The sequence below is a fragment of the Eurosta solidaginis genome, chromosome X (assembly GCF_040869045.1).
Source record: "Eurosta solidaginis isolate ZX-2024a chromosome X, ASM4086904v1, whole genome shotgun sequence".
NCBI classification, from domain to species: Eukaryota; Metazoa; Arthropoda; class Insecta; order Diptera; family Tephritidae; genus Eurosta; species Eurosta solidaginis.
The window spans coordinates 110,291,600-110,305,992 of NC_090324.1; the positions used below are offsets into that span (position 1 = coordinate 110,291,600).

At 33.6% G+C, this 14,393-nt stretch overlaps 1 protein-coding gene across 1 annotated transcript in view; it reads left to right on the forward strand.

The window, feature by feature from the left end:
• Nucleotides 1-14,393, forward strand: part of Pur-alpha (Purine-rich binding protein-alpha) — a 1,789,254-nt gene that overhangs the window by 1,307,180 nt on the left and 467,681 nt on the right. The window contains exon 5 of the mRNA XM_067758290.1: nt 12,469-12,587. Coding sequence (XP_067614391.1) covers nt 12,469-12,587 — 119 coding nt within the window. The remainder of the gene's footprint in view (nt 1-12,468; nt 12,588-14,393) is intronic.

The window sequence follows — 14,393 nt, forward strand, 5'->3', positions numbered from 1 at the left end:
GTTAGCCTAGTTCTTACACATGGCCTTTACAGCTGATTTTGTGGCATATTTAGTTGCCACATCAGGTGCAAGACCGTCTGATATGTAAGCACCTTCCAACGATTTTGTTAAGTTTTCGATTTCGGCAGTGTACTGGTTAGCTGCTTTACTGCGCTGTTGGACGTTTAGGAGTTTTGTCGTCAAAACTTCTACAGATTCACCTTTATTTGCTGAACCTAACTTTTGTTAAAGTTAAAGTTAAAGTTATCTTGGTTCTAACCCGGAAAATCCCAGTGGACTTACTGGCAAGCGAAATTGCCGATCTGTATAACACTAATATCGAGCGACCATCTGAAGAAGACAAGAAAAGAGCAAGGACACAAACAATAGCTAAGTGGCAAGAACGGTGGGAGGCCTCGAGTAAAGGGCGTTGGACTTTCACACTAGTTTGGAACGTAGCTCAATGGAATGAGTGGAAGCACGGCGAACTGAACTACGATCTCACGCAGATAATGAGTGGACATGGCGGTTTCAAAGAGTATTTATGGAAGCATTGGATAGAGGAAGATCCTCATTGCCCAATGTGTACCACGGAGTTAGAAAACGCAGAACACGTCATGTTCCACAGCCCCCGTTTCCACGAAGAAAGACTCACCTTGAATGGAGGTTTTGGGGAGGAACCTACCACGAGAAATTTAGTATCACATATGTGCAACAGGAAAGAGTGCTGGACTGCAGTGAGCAAAATGGCATTTATAGTAATGACACGCCTGATGGATGCTGAGAGGGATCGCAGAGAAATGCGAATGCGAAGCAATGGCGATTAAATGGACACTCTGAGCAAATAGCGGGAACCTGGACGCAGGGACAACAGTAGGCTCTTAAAAAATGAGAAATATGGAACGCAAACCTGAAGTAATGCGAAAGTGGTGCCGGGGTGGGCGATGGTTCCAGAACGGGGCTGTTTTTTAGTCTACGGACACACGGTTGCTGCGACGGCAGCAATTATGGTGCACTAGGCATTTTTCAGCCTCCCCGCAAAAAAAAAACAAAAAAAAAAAAGTTAAAGTCAAAGTCAAAGTTAAAGTTAAAGTTACAGTTAAAGTTAAAGTTAAAGTTAAAGTTAAAGTTAAAGTTAAAGTTAAACTTAAAGTTAAAGTTAAAGTTATAGTTAACGTCAAAGTTAAAGTTAAAGTTAAAGTTAAAGTTAAAGTTACAGTTAAAGTTACAGTTAAAGTTACAAATAAAGTTACAATTAAAGTTACAGTTAAAGTTACAGTTAAAGTTAAAGTTATAGTTAAAGTTAAAGTTAAAGTTAAAGTTACAGTTAAAGTTAAAGTTACAGTTAAAGCTACAGTTAAAGCTACAGTTAAAGTTACAGTTAAATTTACAGTTAAAGTTAAATTTAAATTTAAAGTTACAGTTAAAGTTATAGTTAAAGTTAAAGTTAAAGTTAAAGTTAAAGTTAAAGTTAAAGTTAAAGTTAAAGTTAAAGTTAAAGTTAAAGTTAAAGTTAAAGTTAAAGTTAAAGTTAAAGTTAAATTTAAAGTTAAAGTTAAATTTAAAGTTAAAATTAAAGTTAAGTTAAAGTTAAAGTTAAAGTTAAACTTAAAGTTAAAGTTATAGTTAAAGTTAAAGTTAAAGTTAAAATTAAGGTTAAAGTTAAAGTTAAAGTTAAAGTTAAGGTTAAAGTTAAAGTTAAAGTTAAAGTTAAAGTTAAAGTTAAAGTTAAAGTTACAGTTAAAGTTACAGTTAAAGTTACAGTTAAAGTTATAATTAGAGTTATAATTAGAGTTACAGTTAAAGTTACAGTTAAAATTAAAGTTATAGTTAAAGTTAAAGTTAAAGTTAAAATTAAAGTTAAAATTAAAGTTTAAGTTAAAGATAAAGGTTAAGTTAAAGTTAAAGTTAAAGTTAAACTTAAAGTTAAAGTTAAAGTTATAGTTAAAGTCAAAGTTAAAGTTAAAGTTAAAGTTAAAGTTAAAGTTAAAGTTTAAGTTAAAGTTAAATTTAAGGTTAAAGTTAAAGTTAAAGTTAAAGTTAAAGTTTAAGTTGAAGTTAAAATTAATGTTAAAGTTAAAGTTGAAGTTAAAGTTAAAGTTAAAGTTAAAGTTAAAGTTAAATTTAAAGTTAAAGTTAAAGTTAAAGTTAAAGTTAAGGTTAAAGATAAAGTTGAAGTTAAAGTTAAAGTTAAAGTTAAAGTTAAAGTTTAAGTTGAAGTTGAAGTTAAAGTTAATGTTAAAGTTAAAGTTAAAGTTAAAGTTAAAGTTAAAGTTAAAGTTAAAGTTAAAGGTTAAGTTAAAGTTAAAGTTAAACTTAAAGTTAAAGTTAAAGTTAAAGTCGAAGTTAAAGTTAAAGTTAAAATTAAAGTTAAAGTTAAAGTTAAAGTTAAAGTTAAGGTTAAAGTTAAAGTTAAAGTTAAAATTTAAGTTGAAGTTAATGTTAAAGTTAAAGTTAAATTTAAAGTTAAAGGTAAGGTTAAAGTTAAAGTTAAAGCTAAAATTTAAGTTAAAGTTAAAGTTAGGGTTAAAGTTAAAGTTAAAGTTAAGGTTAAAGTTAAAGTTAAAGTTAAAGTTAAAGTTTAAGTTGAAGTTAAAGTTAATGTTAAAGTTAAAGTTAAAGTTAAAGTTAAAGTTAAAGTTAAAGTTAAAGTTAAGGTTAAAGTTAAATTTAAAGTTAAAGTTAAAGTTAAAGTTAAAGTTAAGTTAAGTTAAAGTTAAAGTTAAACTTAAAGTTAAAGTTATAGTTAAAGTTAAAGCTAAAGTTAAAGTTAAAGTTAAACTTAAAGTTAAAGTTAAAGCTAAAATTAAAGTTAAAGTTACAGTTAAAGTTACAGTTAAAGTTACAGTTAAAGTTACAATTAAAGTTACAGTTAAATTTACAGTTAAAGTTAGAGTTAAAGATAAAGTTAAAATTCAAGTTCAAGCTCAAGTTAAAGTTAAAGTTAAAGTTAAAGTTAAAGTTAAAGTTAAAGTTAAAGTTAAAGTTAAAGTTAAAGTTAAAGTTAAAGTTAAAGTTAAAGTTAAAGTTAAAGTTAAAGTTAAAGTTAAAGTTAAAGTTAAAGTTAAAGTTAAATTTAAAGTTAAAGTTAAAGTTAAAAATAAAGTTAAATTTAAAGTTTAAAACAAAACTTGAATTAATATCAAAGAAGACAAAATGTTACATAAATATTATAATTGCATAAGTTGATAATGGGCAATAGCTTTACCGCGGCAGTCCCCGAGTTCCACACGTCCTTTTTTTTCAACACCCTAATGTTTACATTGCTGGGTTTGGTTTTTATTTTGATAATTATTTTTCCTTAATTCCTTGATTTCTTGTTTTAGTTTAATTTTTCTGCCTGATTTGTGCTTAAATTAAGTTTTTCATAAATCTTGGCTATTGTTTTTCGAATGGCAAATTGCTTTCCTCCTCTTTTTCTTTTCAATTTTATCGGTTTTGGAACTTCCTTAATTTTTTGAATCTTATTTCTCTGTCTATATTCCTCGATTGTTATTGGCTTAGGGCCTTGTTTGAATATTTCAGGTGTTTTGTTTTCACCTTTTTGGAACTTCAGATTTACTTTAACTAATCTTTTAAAAATTTGATCAAATTGGCTTTGACTTTGTATGTTCTCTTCTTGGAACATATCTCAAAATTTAGCAAAAAAAAAGGTTTTTACAACAGAAATTTGAATTTTTGCTTGTCCATAGGCAGCCGTTTCCTGCTTAGAAATTATGTCTAAAATGTTCAAACTATTTCAAAATTAAGGTAATTATATTTATTATATTTGTACTTATTATGCTGCCTCTCTTATTCCGAGTGTTGTTCTTTTGTTCCTTCCAAGGTAATATCAATAGTTTTACTGGTCATATCCACTGCTCCTGCATCATTTCGATTATAAAGCCCGTAAATTATCATAAAATTTGCTAGATGGCGTTATTTTTGAGTTCTCCAAATTTAATTCATCGAAAACATCATTTGCTTCTTTTACAAGGCTTAGGCTGTAATCAGCCAGTAAAATCCTTGCCAGCTATGAAATTAGGCTGAATATTCAGCCAGTAGAATCATAGCCAGGATCGCCATATAAAAGATTAAATGCAGGTAAATGAGTTTTGACATCAGTGAGCGAATTCTGAATGTCCCTTTATTCAAATATTTCAGCTTATTTATATTAAATTATTCTAAACATATTCTTACATACATATTTACATTTAAGCGTACATACTTACATGCATATCTACCTTAAGCATACATACTTACATACCTACATACAACTCGATACAAAATATGTACCTACACATCTTTGTTGAGCTGTGACTTCTGTGGGAAATGCAATGTTTGCAAATTTGCTGGAATTGAAATTTGTTTGGTTGTGTGTTGTACACACTCCTTTGTTAAACCGTGTGACTGGCTATGTTAGCAATAATTATCAAATGCATATTTATGTGTTGATGAACATTTAGACTATTTTTGTATCAGGGTAGCATATTAGACTGATTTAAATATTTGGCATTAAATTGTTGGCTGTTTACACTACAGGGGCTTTAGAGTGTCGACGATTATGTGCAGGTCTTACATCCTTAGACTAACAATGTTGCTTCTATCATTAAAAAGAGAGGACTGTAGACTTATGACGGGTATTCTGACTGGACACTGCCTTCTGGCGTCACAAGTCTTTAAATTAGGCATGGTCAATGCGGGCTGTAGGGGGAAACAATCGAGCACGTTCTGTGCTCTTGCCCTGCGCTTACCAGGCTAAGACTCCAGCTATTAGAAGTGATACAGCTGTCAGATCTAGAAGCAGCAAGTGGCTTGAATCCTAGGAAGCTTCTAGTATTTGCCAAGAGGACGGAGTTATTTTATAACATAGGTCCTGGTTTTTGATAGAGTTTTTCAGTTCGGTCGTTAAAATAAACTTCTGGTAACACTACGGACTTATTCAGTCTATATGAGGTCCTCATTGACCGGCCAGTTCAACCTAACCTAACCTAACCATGGCAGGAAAAAGCTTTTGTCGAAAGTGTATTTAAATATACCATGATATATACTGCTGACTCTTACAAAGAAGTCATAAAGGATACATTAAATAATAGCATTGTTCCTAATTTCTGAAAATATCTACAATAGCACCCCTCGACAAAGTTAAAAATAGATAGAAGCCGGAGCAGCTACGTCCAATCAATACGTTACCTGCAGATGAATAAATAATGGAAACTATAGTCAAAAATAAGCAAGTGCCATACCTGAAACAGCACTAAACATGGAAATTGCGGAAGGGAAATAAGATATACCTAAGTGGCAAAAAAGTTGTGGTATTAGTTTTTTAGACTTAAAACGGGATTTAGAAACAATTGATAGAGATATTCTGTTGGATGTAATGTTTAAAATTGGTATAAGGGGGAAAGAGTGGGAATGGTTCCGAAGGTACTTGAACAACAGGAAGCAAATAACGATAGTTGGAAATTCAATTTAATCGGTTGTTGATGTAAACATTGGCCTACCGCAAGGCTCAGTAATGGCGCCAATATTGTTTACAATTTGCATTAACTATATTATATCATGTTTAAAATATTGCAAAATTCGTATATTTGCGTATGATGCATTGATTACCATCAGTGAAAGAAATGCGGATTGTGCTATGTCAAATATTCAAGAGGAATTGAAATCCCTATACAAATGACTATTGCTAAGAAAGTTGAAAGTAAATGTAAATGAAACCAAGTTTACGGTATTTTCGAAAAACCTAAGCATCACTGTCATAAATAACACGACTCTACAAAAAGAATTTTGTTCTTTGTCCTAAAGTCTACTTCATGATTTTCTGTTTTATTATAAACGAAAACGAAAAGAAAATACCCTTTTTCGGTATAAAATTTGCTTTCGTAATAGTTAAAGTAACAATACTCATGGCGCTAGAGTGTCAGGTGTTTTGTACAAATTTAGAATAACCTAAAATGTCGTCGCGAAAGTGTAAATATGAAGCTGATGCTTTTTGTTATATATATTGGCAATTTAATAAAGTTCCAGATATAGGATATGAACTAAATACATCTCTCATCCTCTGTGAAGCTTACGAAGCATATTTTGGCTGTACTGTTTGGAATCAATACAAGACATGGGCTCCACATATTGCTTGTATTTATTGTAAAGGATGTTTGGAAGGTAAGCAAATTTTATTTGAATAGTAAATTAAATAAAGTAGACACATTGATTTCTCTTTCTATATTTTAGGTTGGTATCGAGGTGAGAAAAGATCTATGAAATTTGCAATACCAAGAAGCTGGCGAGAACCAAAATACCACGTTAATTAAAGACTGCTACTTCTGCGTTGTGAATCCGAGTAAAAGACGTAGAGGTAAAAATGAAAAACCGATCGAATATCCTGATCTTGAGTATTCTTTTGCTCCAGTCGCACACGATCTGACACGGCCAATACCAGAGCCACCGAAAAAATTATCGCAGCGCGGTGGATAATCTCTTAGTTCTTATAAAAGCAATGCCGATAAGGAGTTTTTACCGACACCAGAACAACCAAAATAACATTTCATCACCACCGAATTTTTAGTGATTTTATTAGAGATTTAAATTTACCAAAAATTCAAGCAGAGCTTTTAGGTTCTTCTTCGAAAAACGTTATCAAGGCCAATATAAAGAAAACATGATGGGAGACTATATTTGGGGTTTATTGAGGGATAGTACCCATGAACATGAAAGAAAAAGTAAAAGTGTACATTTTTAAATAATTTTCCACTGTTTGGTAAGTTATTTCGATATTAAAACTTAACAAAAATATTTATTTGAGTTGTTTCATTTTCAAGTAAAAATGAAAACCTCAGGTTTTGAAAAATTTAGTTCAAGCGGTTTCCTAAATAGGAAAGCAAATTTATGCCATATATTTCTTTTTCGTCAAATAACCTAAAGAAATGAAATTTAGTGTTTTGAAGTCAAAGTCAAATTTTGTGTTGATCCGTGTTACCCAAACAATGTTGTCTTGAAAACAAGTAAACGAGGCTAAGTTCGGATGTAACCGAATATTACATACTCAGCTGAGAGCTTTGGAGACAAAATAAGGGAAAATAACCATATAGGAAAATGAACCGAGGGTAACCCTGGAATATGTTTGTATGACATGTGTATCATATGAAAGGTATTAAAGAGTATTTTATGAGGGAGTGGGCCATATTTCTATAGGTGGACGCCATTTAGGGATATAGCCATAAAGGTGGCCCAGGGGTGACTCTAGAATGTGTTTGTACGATATGGGTAACAAATGAAAGGTGTTAATGAGTATTTTAAAAGGGCGTGGGGCTTAGTTCTATAGGTCAACGCCTTCTCGAGATATCGCCATAAAGGTGGACCAGGGGTGATTCCAAAATATGTTTGTACGATATGGGTATCAAATGAAAAGTGTTAATGGGTATTTTAGAAGGGCGTAGGGCTTAGTTCTATAGGTGGACGCCTTTTCGAGATATCGCCATAAAGGTGGACCACGGGTGACTCTAGAATGTATTTGTACGACATGGGTATCAAATTAAAGGTATTAATGAGAGTTTTAAAAGGGAGTGGGGGTAGTTGTATATGTGAAGGAGTTCTCGAGATATCGACCAAAATGTGGACCAGGATGACACAGAACAGTCGGGTACCGCTAATTTATTTATATATGCAATACCAGGAACAGTATTCCTGCCAAGATTTCAAGGGTTTTTTATTTCGCCCTGCAGAACTTTTTCATTTTGTTCTACTGAATATGGTAGGTGTCACCCATTTTACAACGTTTTTTTCTATAGTTATATTTTGCGTCAATAAACCAATCCAATTACAATGTTTCATCCCTTTTTTCGTATTTGGTATAGAATTATGTCATTTGTTTCATTTTTTGTAATTTTCGATATCGAAAAAGTGGGCGTGGTCATAGTCGCATTTCGGCCATTTTTTATACCAATACAAAGTGAGTTCAGATAAGTACGTGAACTGAGTTTAGTAAAGATATATCGATTTTTGCTCAACTTATCGTGTTAACGGCCGAACGGAAGGACAGACGGCCGACTATGTATAAAAACAGGGCGTGGTTTCAACTGCTGTCGCCCTTTTTCACAGAAATAAGTTATGGTCCTAGAATCTAAGCCCCTACCAAATTTAACAAGCATTGGTAAATTTTTGTTCGACTTATGGCATTAAAAGTATCCTAGAAAAATGTAATGAAAAAGGGCGGAGCCACGCCCATTTTGAAATTTTCTTTAATTTTTGTATTTTGTTGTACCTTATCATTACTGGAGTTGAATGTTGACATAAGTTACTTATATGCTGTAAAGATATTAAACTTTTTGTTAAAATTTTACTTTAAAAAAATTTTTTTTAAAGTGGGCGTGGTCGTTCTCCGATTTAGCTAATTTTTATTAAGCATACATATAGTAATAGGTGTAACGTTCCTGCCAAATTTCATCATGATATCTTCAACGACTGCCAAATTACAGCTTGCAAAATTTTCAAATTACCTTCTTTTAAAAGTGGGCGGTGCACGCCCATTGTCCAAAATTTTACTAATTTTCTATTCTGCGTCATAAGCTCAACTCACCTAACAAGTTTTATCGCTTTATCCGCCTTTGGTGACGAATTATCGCACTTTTTCTGTTTTCCGAAATTTTCGATATCGAAAAAGTGGGCGCGGTTATAGTCCGATATCGTTCATTTTAAATAGCGATCTGAGAAGAGTGCTCAGGAACCTACATACCGAATTTCATCACGATGCCTCAAAATTTACTCAAGTTATCGTGTTAACGGACGGACGGACATGGCTCAATAAAATTTTTTTTAGAAACTGATCATTTTGATATATGGAAGCCTATATCTATCTCGATTCCTTTATACATGTACAACCAACCGTTATCCAGTCAAAGTTAATATACTCTGTGAGCTCTGCGCAACTGAATATAAAAATAAAAAATTCGTTACAAATTTAATGATCTAGGGTATAAAAATATTTTTTTTTTATTTTTAATATTTTCACAGCCTTCTATCTCATTTGGTAGTTCGTTATAAATTTTATAACCTATATGTTGTTACGGGTTTACAAAATATATCCCCAGATTGCCAATCTAATAAATCGTAAATAAAATGTATATAAGAACAAGTAAGGAAGGCTGGATATGACCATTTATAGGAATACTGAAGACGGAAGTTTTAATACTGACTGGTATCGGAAACCAGTATCTTCGGGTCGCATTTTAAATTATATGTCTATCTACCCACTGTCACAAAAAATTAGCACCGCCAAAGGGTTAATAAACAGAGTATATAACATCAGCGATCCAAAATATCACTGCAAAAACAAAATTATAATTGTAGATATTCTAAAAGGTAATGATTACCCAAAGAAATTGATATATAGGCTACTCAACAGGTATCAAGCACCAAACAACAACACTAATACGTCAAATACCCAAATCAATACCAACAACCAACAACAACAGACATAAAAACCTTTTCAATATCGTATTACCAAAATATAACCCAGAAGATAACTAAAAAACTCAAAGCGTACACAAACAACATACGGTTTGCCTTCAAGAACAGAAACAACGTAGAGAAGCTATACAAAACAATAAAAGATAACATCCCAACAAAAAAACAAAAGAACATTGTATACAAAATTGACTGCATTGACTGCCAACGTAAGAAAAGCTATATAGGCACCACATCACAACAACTATACAAACGACTGGGACAACATAGCAAGGATGTTGAAAACAAACGCACAGAAAAAAGTGCTCTTGCTCACCATGTCATTATTTTTGGGCACAAATTTAATTTGGTAATGCCAAAGTAATAGCAAGAGAAAAAAACTGGCAAAAGAGAATGCTTCTGGAAGAAATACTCATAAAAGCAGACAAAAAATGTGTAAACAAAAGAAGTAAAGAAGCAAGAAATATTAGCGAAATCTATGCGTGTATACTAAAATGAAACTGCAATAACCCATCAAGCATGAATTCGCCGGTGATCAACAAACGTCAAATATGTATACATATGTACCTACATACAAATTAGAGTTTGAAATATAAATTGTGGGTTGTCTATTGAAAATAGTAGTTTTAAATTGTAAAATCATTTGGTATGTAGGTTCCTGGGCACTCATCTCAGATTGCAATTTAAAATGAACAATATCGGACTATAACCTCGCCCACTTTTTCGATATCGAAAGTTTCAAAAACCGAAAAAGTGCGATAATTCATTACCAAAGACGGATAAAGCGATGAAACTTGGTAGGTGAGTTGAACTTATGACGCAGAATAGAAAATTAGTAAAATTTTGGACAAGGGGCGTGGCACCGCCCACTTTTAAAAGAAGGTATTTTAAAAATTTTGCAAGCTCTAATTAGGCAGTCGTTGAAGATATCACAATGAAATTTGGTAGGAACGACCACGCCCACTTCTAAAAAAAATTTTTTTTAAGACAAATTTTAACAAAAAATTTAATTTCTTTATATAAGTAAATTATGTCAACATTCAACTCCAGTAATGATATGGTGCAACAAAATACAAAAATAAAAGAAAATTTCAAAATGGGCGTGGCTCCGTCCTTTTTCATTTAATTTGTCTAGGATGCTTTTAATGCCATAAGTCGAACGAAAATTTACCAATCCTTGTGAAATTTGGTAGGGGCTTAGATTCTAGGACGATAACTGTTTTCTGTGCAAAAGGGCGAAATCGGTTAAAGCCACGCCCAGTTTTTATACACAGTCGACCGTCTGTCCTTCCGCTCGACCGTTAACAAGATAACTTGAGCAAAAATCGATATATCTTTACTAAACTCAGTTCCCGTACTTATCTGAACTCACTTTGTATTGGTATAAAAAATGGCCGAAATTCGACTGTGACCACGCCCACTTTTTCGATATCTAAAATTACGAAAAAAGAAAAAAAAATGCCATAATTCTATACCAAATACGAAAAAAGGGATGAAACATGGTAATTGGATTGCTTTATTGACGTAAAATATAACTTTAGAAAAAAAATTTTTGTAAAATGGTTGTGACAAGAAAGAAGAAAATGAAAAATTTCTGCAGGCGAAATCAAAAGCCATTGGAATCTTGGCAGGGATACTATTCGTGGTATTATATATATTAATAAATTAGCGGTACCCGACAGATGATGTGTCGGGTCACCCTGGTCCACATTTTGGTCGATATCTCGAAAACTCCTTCACATATACAACTAACACCACTCCCTTTTAAAACCCTTTATTCCTTTAATTTGATACCCATATCGTACAAACACATTCTAGAATCACCCCTGGTCCATCTACAGAACTAAGGCCCATTGCCTTTTAAAATACTCAATAACACCTTTCATTTGATACTCATATCGTACAAAAAAATTCTAGAGTCAGCCGTGGTCTACCTTTATGGCGATATCTCTAAATGGCGTCCACCTATAGAACTATGGCCCACTCCCTCTTTAAATACTCTTTAATACCTTCCATTTGATACACATTTCATACAAACACATTCCAGGTTTACCCTAGGTTCATTTTCCTACATGGTGATTTTCCCTTATATTGTCTCCATAGCTTTCAACTGAGTATGTAATGTTCGGTTACACCTGAACTTAGCCTTCCTTACTTGTTTAAACTAGGCTTTAAAGACCATAAATAAATACACACAAAAAAAAATGTTATACTTACTTTTACGTTCAAGCAAATATTTATAAATTATTTAAGTCTTTATCAATAATTATGGAAAAATGGAAAGTATGTGAAAGCTGTCTGGAATAGTATAGTGATGAGCTTTTTGAAGAGTTTGTAGAGGCAGGTTCTCGCGTCAGTTATCGCGAAAGAAGAAGAGCTTGCGTGACTTGAAAAGAAACACCGAAAATCGACTACTCTTTCGGTTAAGCCAAAGCTTTTTGTATTTCAGCTATTACAAATTTTTTCTCCCTGAGCTAATCAATCTGCGATTACGATTACAGTAGTTACGATTAACCGCGATAAGTGTAAGTTAAGAAAATTAAATTAATTAAAAAACTATATATATTAGACTGGGTCGATTTATTAACAGATATCGCGCCATCGAATTTTCGATAGGATTTGGGCTCAGAAAAAAAAAGTTGCACTACGCATACCCAAGAAAATAGTTTTCGAGCCTTCGAAATCTCATTTTTTGATTCTTTTACGCTTTGATTTTTAAGATTTTTTTCATGACCTACTAAAAAACTTTTCATGCATACCCTGTCCGACCCAAAAATGGCCACTAAAAACGTTGGCGATAACAGTTCTTTGAAAAGAAAAGGAAAAATTTTTAGTAGGTCATAAAATAAACCTTAAAAATCAAAGTCGAAAAAAAGTCAAAAAAATTTAATTTCGCAGACTCGAAAATTATTTTTTTGGGTATGCGTAGTGGAACTTTTTTTCCTGACACTGATAACACTTAAATAATAGCGGTACAATTCACAATATTATTTATAAGACTATAGACATGGTGTTACACTTTAATAATAGTGGTATAATTCACAGGGCCGCCAAATCCCGATAACCTTCCTGAAGATGGAAAGCTTAAATCAGAAATGATGATTAAAGACAATAGACGATACTACTTGGATTTGAAAGAAAATACACGTGGGCGTTTTTTAAGGGTAAGAATATATTAACATTTAATTTTGTTTTTTGGTTTGATACTTCCGTTTATAAATTGCTTTATCAAAAAAAAAAATAATAGTTTAAATTTTTTTTTCATACCGCTACTGCGCTGTGCGTCAAATGAAACAAAGCAGAAATTTCTGGTTTTCAGTTGTTTCACATAACTAAGTTATTTTGCTTCGAAGAGGATATTTAACCCATGATTCTATATCTATGTGTCTATAATTGCTTTTATTTCGGATTTTTACACATTCTCAGGAACTCTTTACAAATGTTTTCACAAAGGACAGTACAGCGGGCTCTAATCCTTTCCAAAAGAAGATCATGAGAATGTAAATGAGATATTGGACTTTGTGGAGAAAATGCTGTTAAAATACCTTTTCTGGTAACGCGGTAGTTCAAGCCAATTTTTGCATTCATCGACGCACGTTTTATGCCGTTATAGGTTAGGCTTCATTTTCTGTGAAGTGGTTTAAAAGTATTTGCTAGACTCAGGCTGCCCTTCGCTCATCTTAATTATTAAGAGGTAAATAGCCTTACTTACTTACTTAATTGGCGCTTAACCGTTTAAACGGTTATAGCCGTCCAACAAAGCGCGCCAGCTGATCCTTCTCTCTGGCAACCGGCGCCAATTGGTCACACCAAGGGAGTTTAAATCGTTTTCCACCTGGTCCATCCAGCGGAGTGAGGGCCGCCCTCTACCTCTGCTTCCATAGGCGGGTTCCGATAGAAACACTTTCTTGGCCGGAGCGTCATCTTTCATTCGCATAACATGGCCTAGCCGGCGCAGCCGCTGTGTTTTAATTCGCTGGACTATGTTGATGTCTGCATATAGATCGGAAAGCTCATCGCTAAATCTTCTTCGGTACTCGCCATCGCCAACGCGTAGAGGTCCATAAATCTTTCGAAGAACATTTCTCTCGAACACTCCTAGAGCCGTTTCATCTGATGTTGTCATGGTCCATGCTTCTGCACCATATAGCAGGACGGGAACGATAAGTGACTTGTAGAGTATGATTTTCGTTTGCCGAGAAAGGACTTTACATTTTAATTGCCTACCTAGTCCAAAGTAGCATTTATTGGCAGGAGCGACTCTTCGCTGTATTTCAGAGCTGATGTTGTTGCTAGTGTTGATGCTGGTTCCCAAATAAACGAAGTATTTTACTATTTCGAAATTATGGCTGCCAACAGTAGCGTGGTTGCCAAGGCGCATATGAGCTGACTCTTTGCCCGGTGACAGCAGGTACTTCGTTTTGTCCTCGTTCACCATAAAACCCATCCTTACCGCTTCTTTTTCCAGTTTGGAGTAAGTAGAACTAACGGCGCGGGTGTTTAGACCGATGATATCAATGTCATCAGCATCCTCCAGTAATTGCACGCTTTTATATAATATTGTTCCAGAGCGGTTAAGTTCTGCAGCTAGTATAATTTTCTCCAGCATCAAATGAAAGAAATCGCACGATAGGAGGTAACCCTGTCTGAAACCACGTTTAGCTTTGAACGGCTCGGAGAGGTCCTTCCCAATTCTGACTGAGCTGATGTTGTTGCTCAACGTCATTTTGCACAGCCGTATAAGTTTTCCGGGGAAACCAAATTCAGACATAGCGGCATATAGGCAGCTCCTTTTCCTGCTGTCGAAGGCAGCTTTAATATCGACGAAGAGGTGATGTGTGTCGATTATTTTTTCGCGGATTTTTTCCAAGGTTTGGCGCATTGTGAAAATCTGGTCGATGGTAGATTTATTAGGTCTGAAGCCGCAGTGATAAGGTCCGATCAGCCGATTCACGGTGAGCTTCAATTTT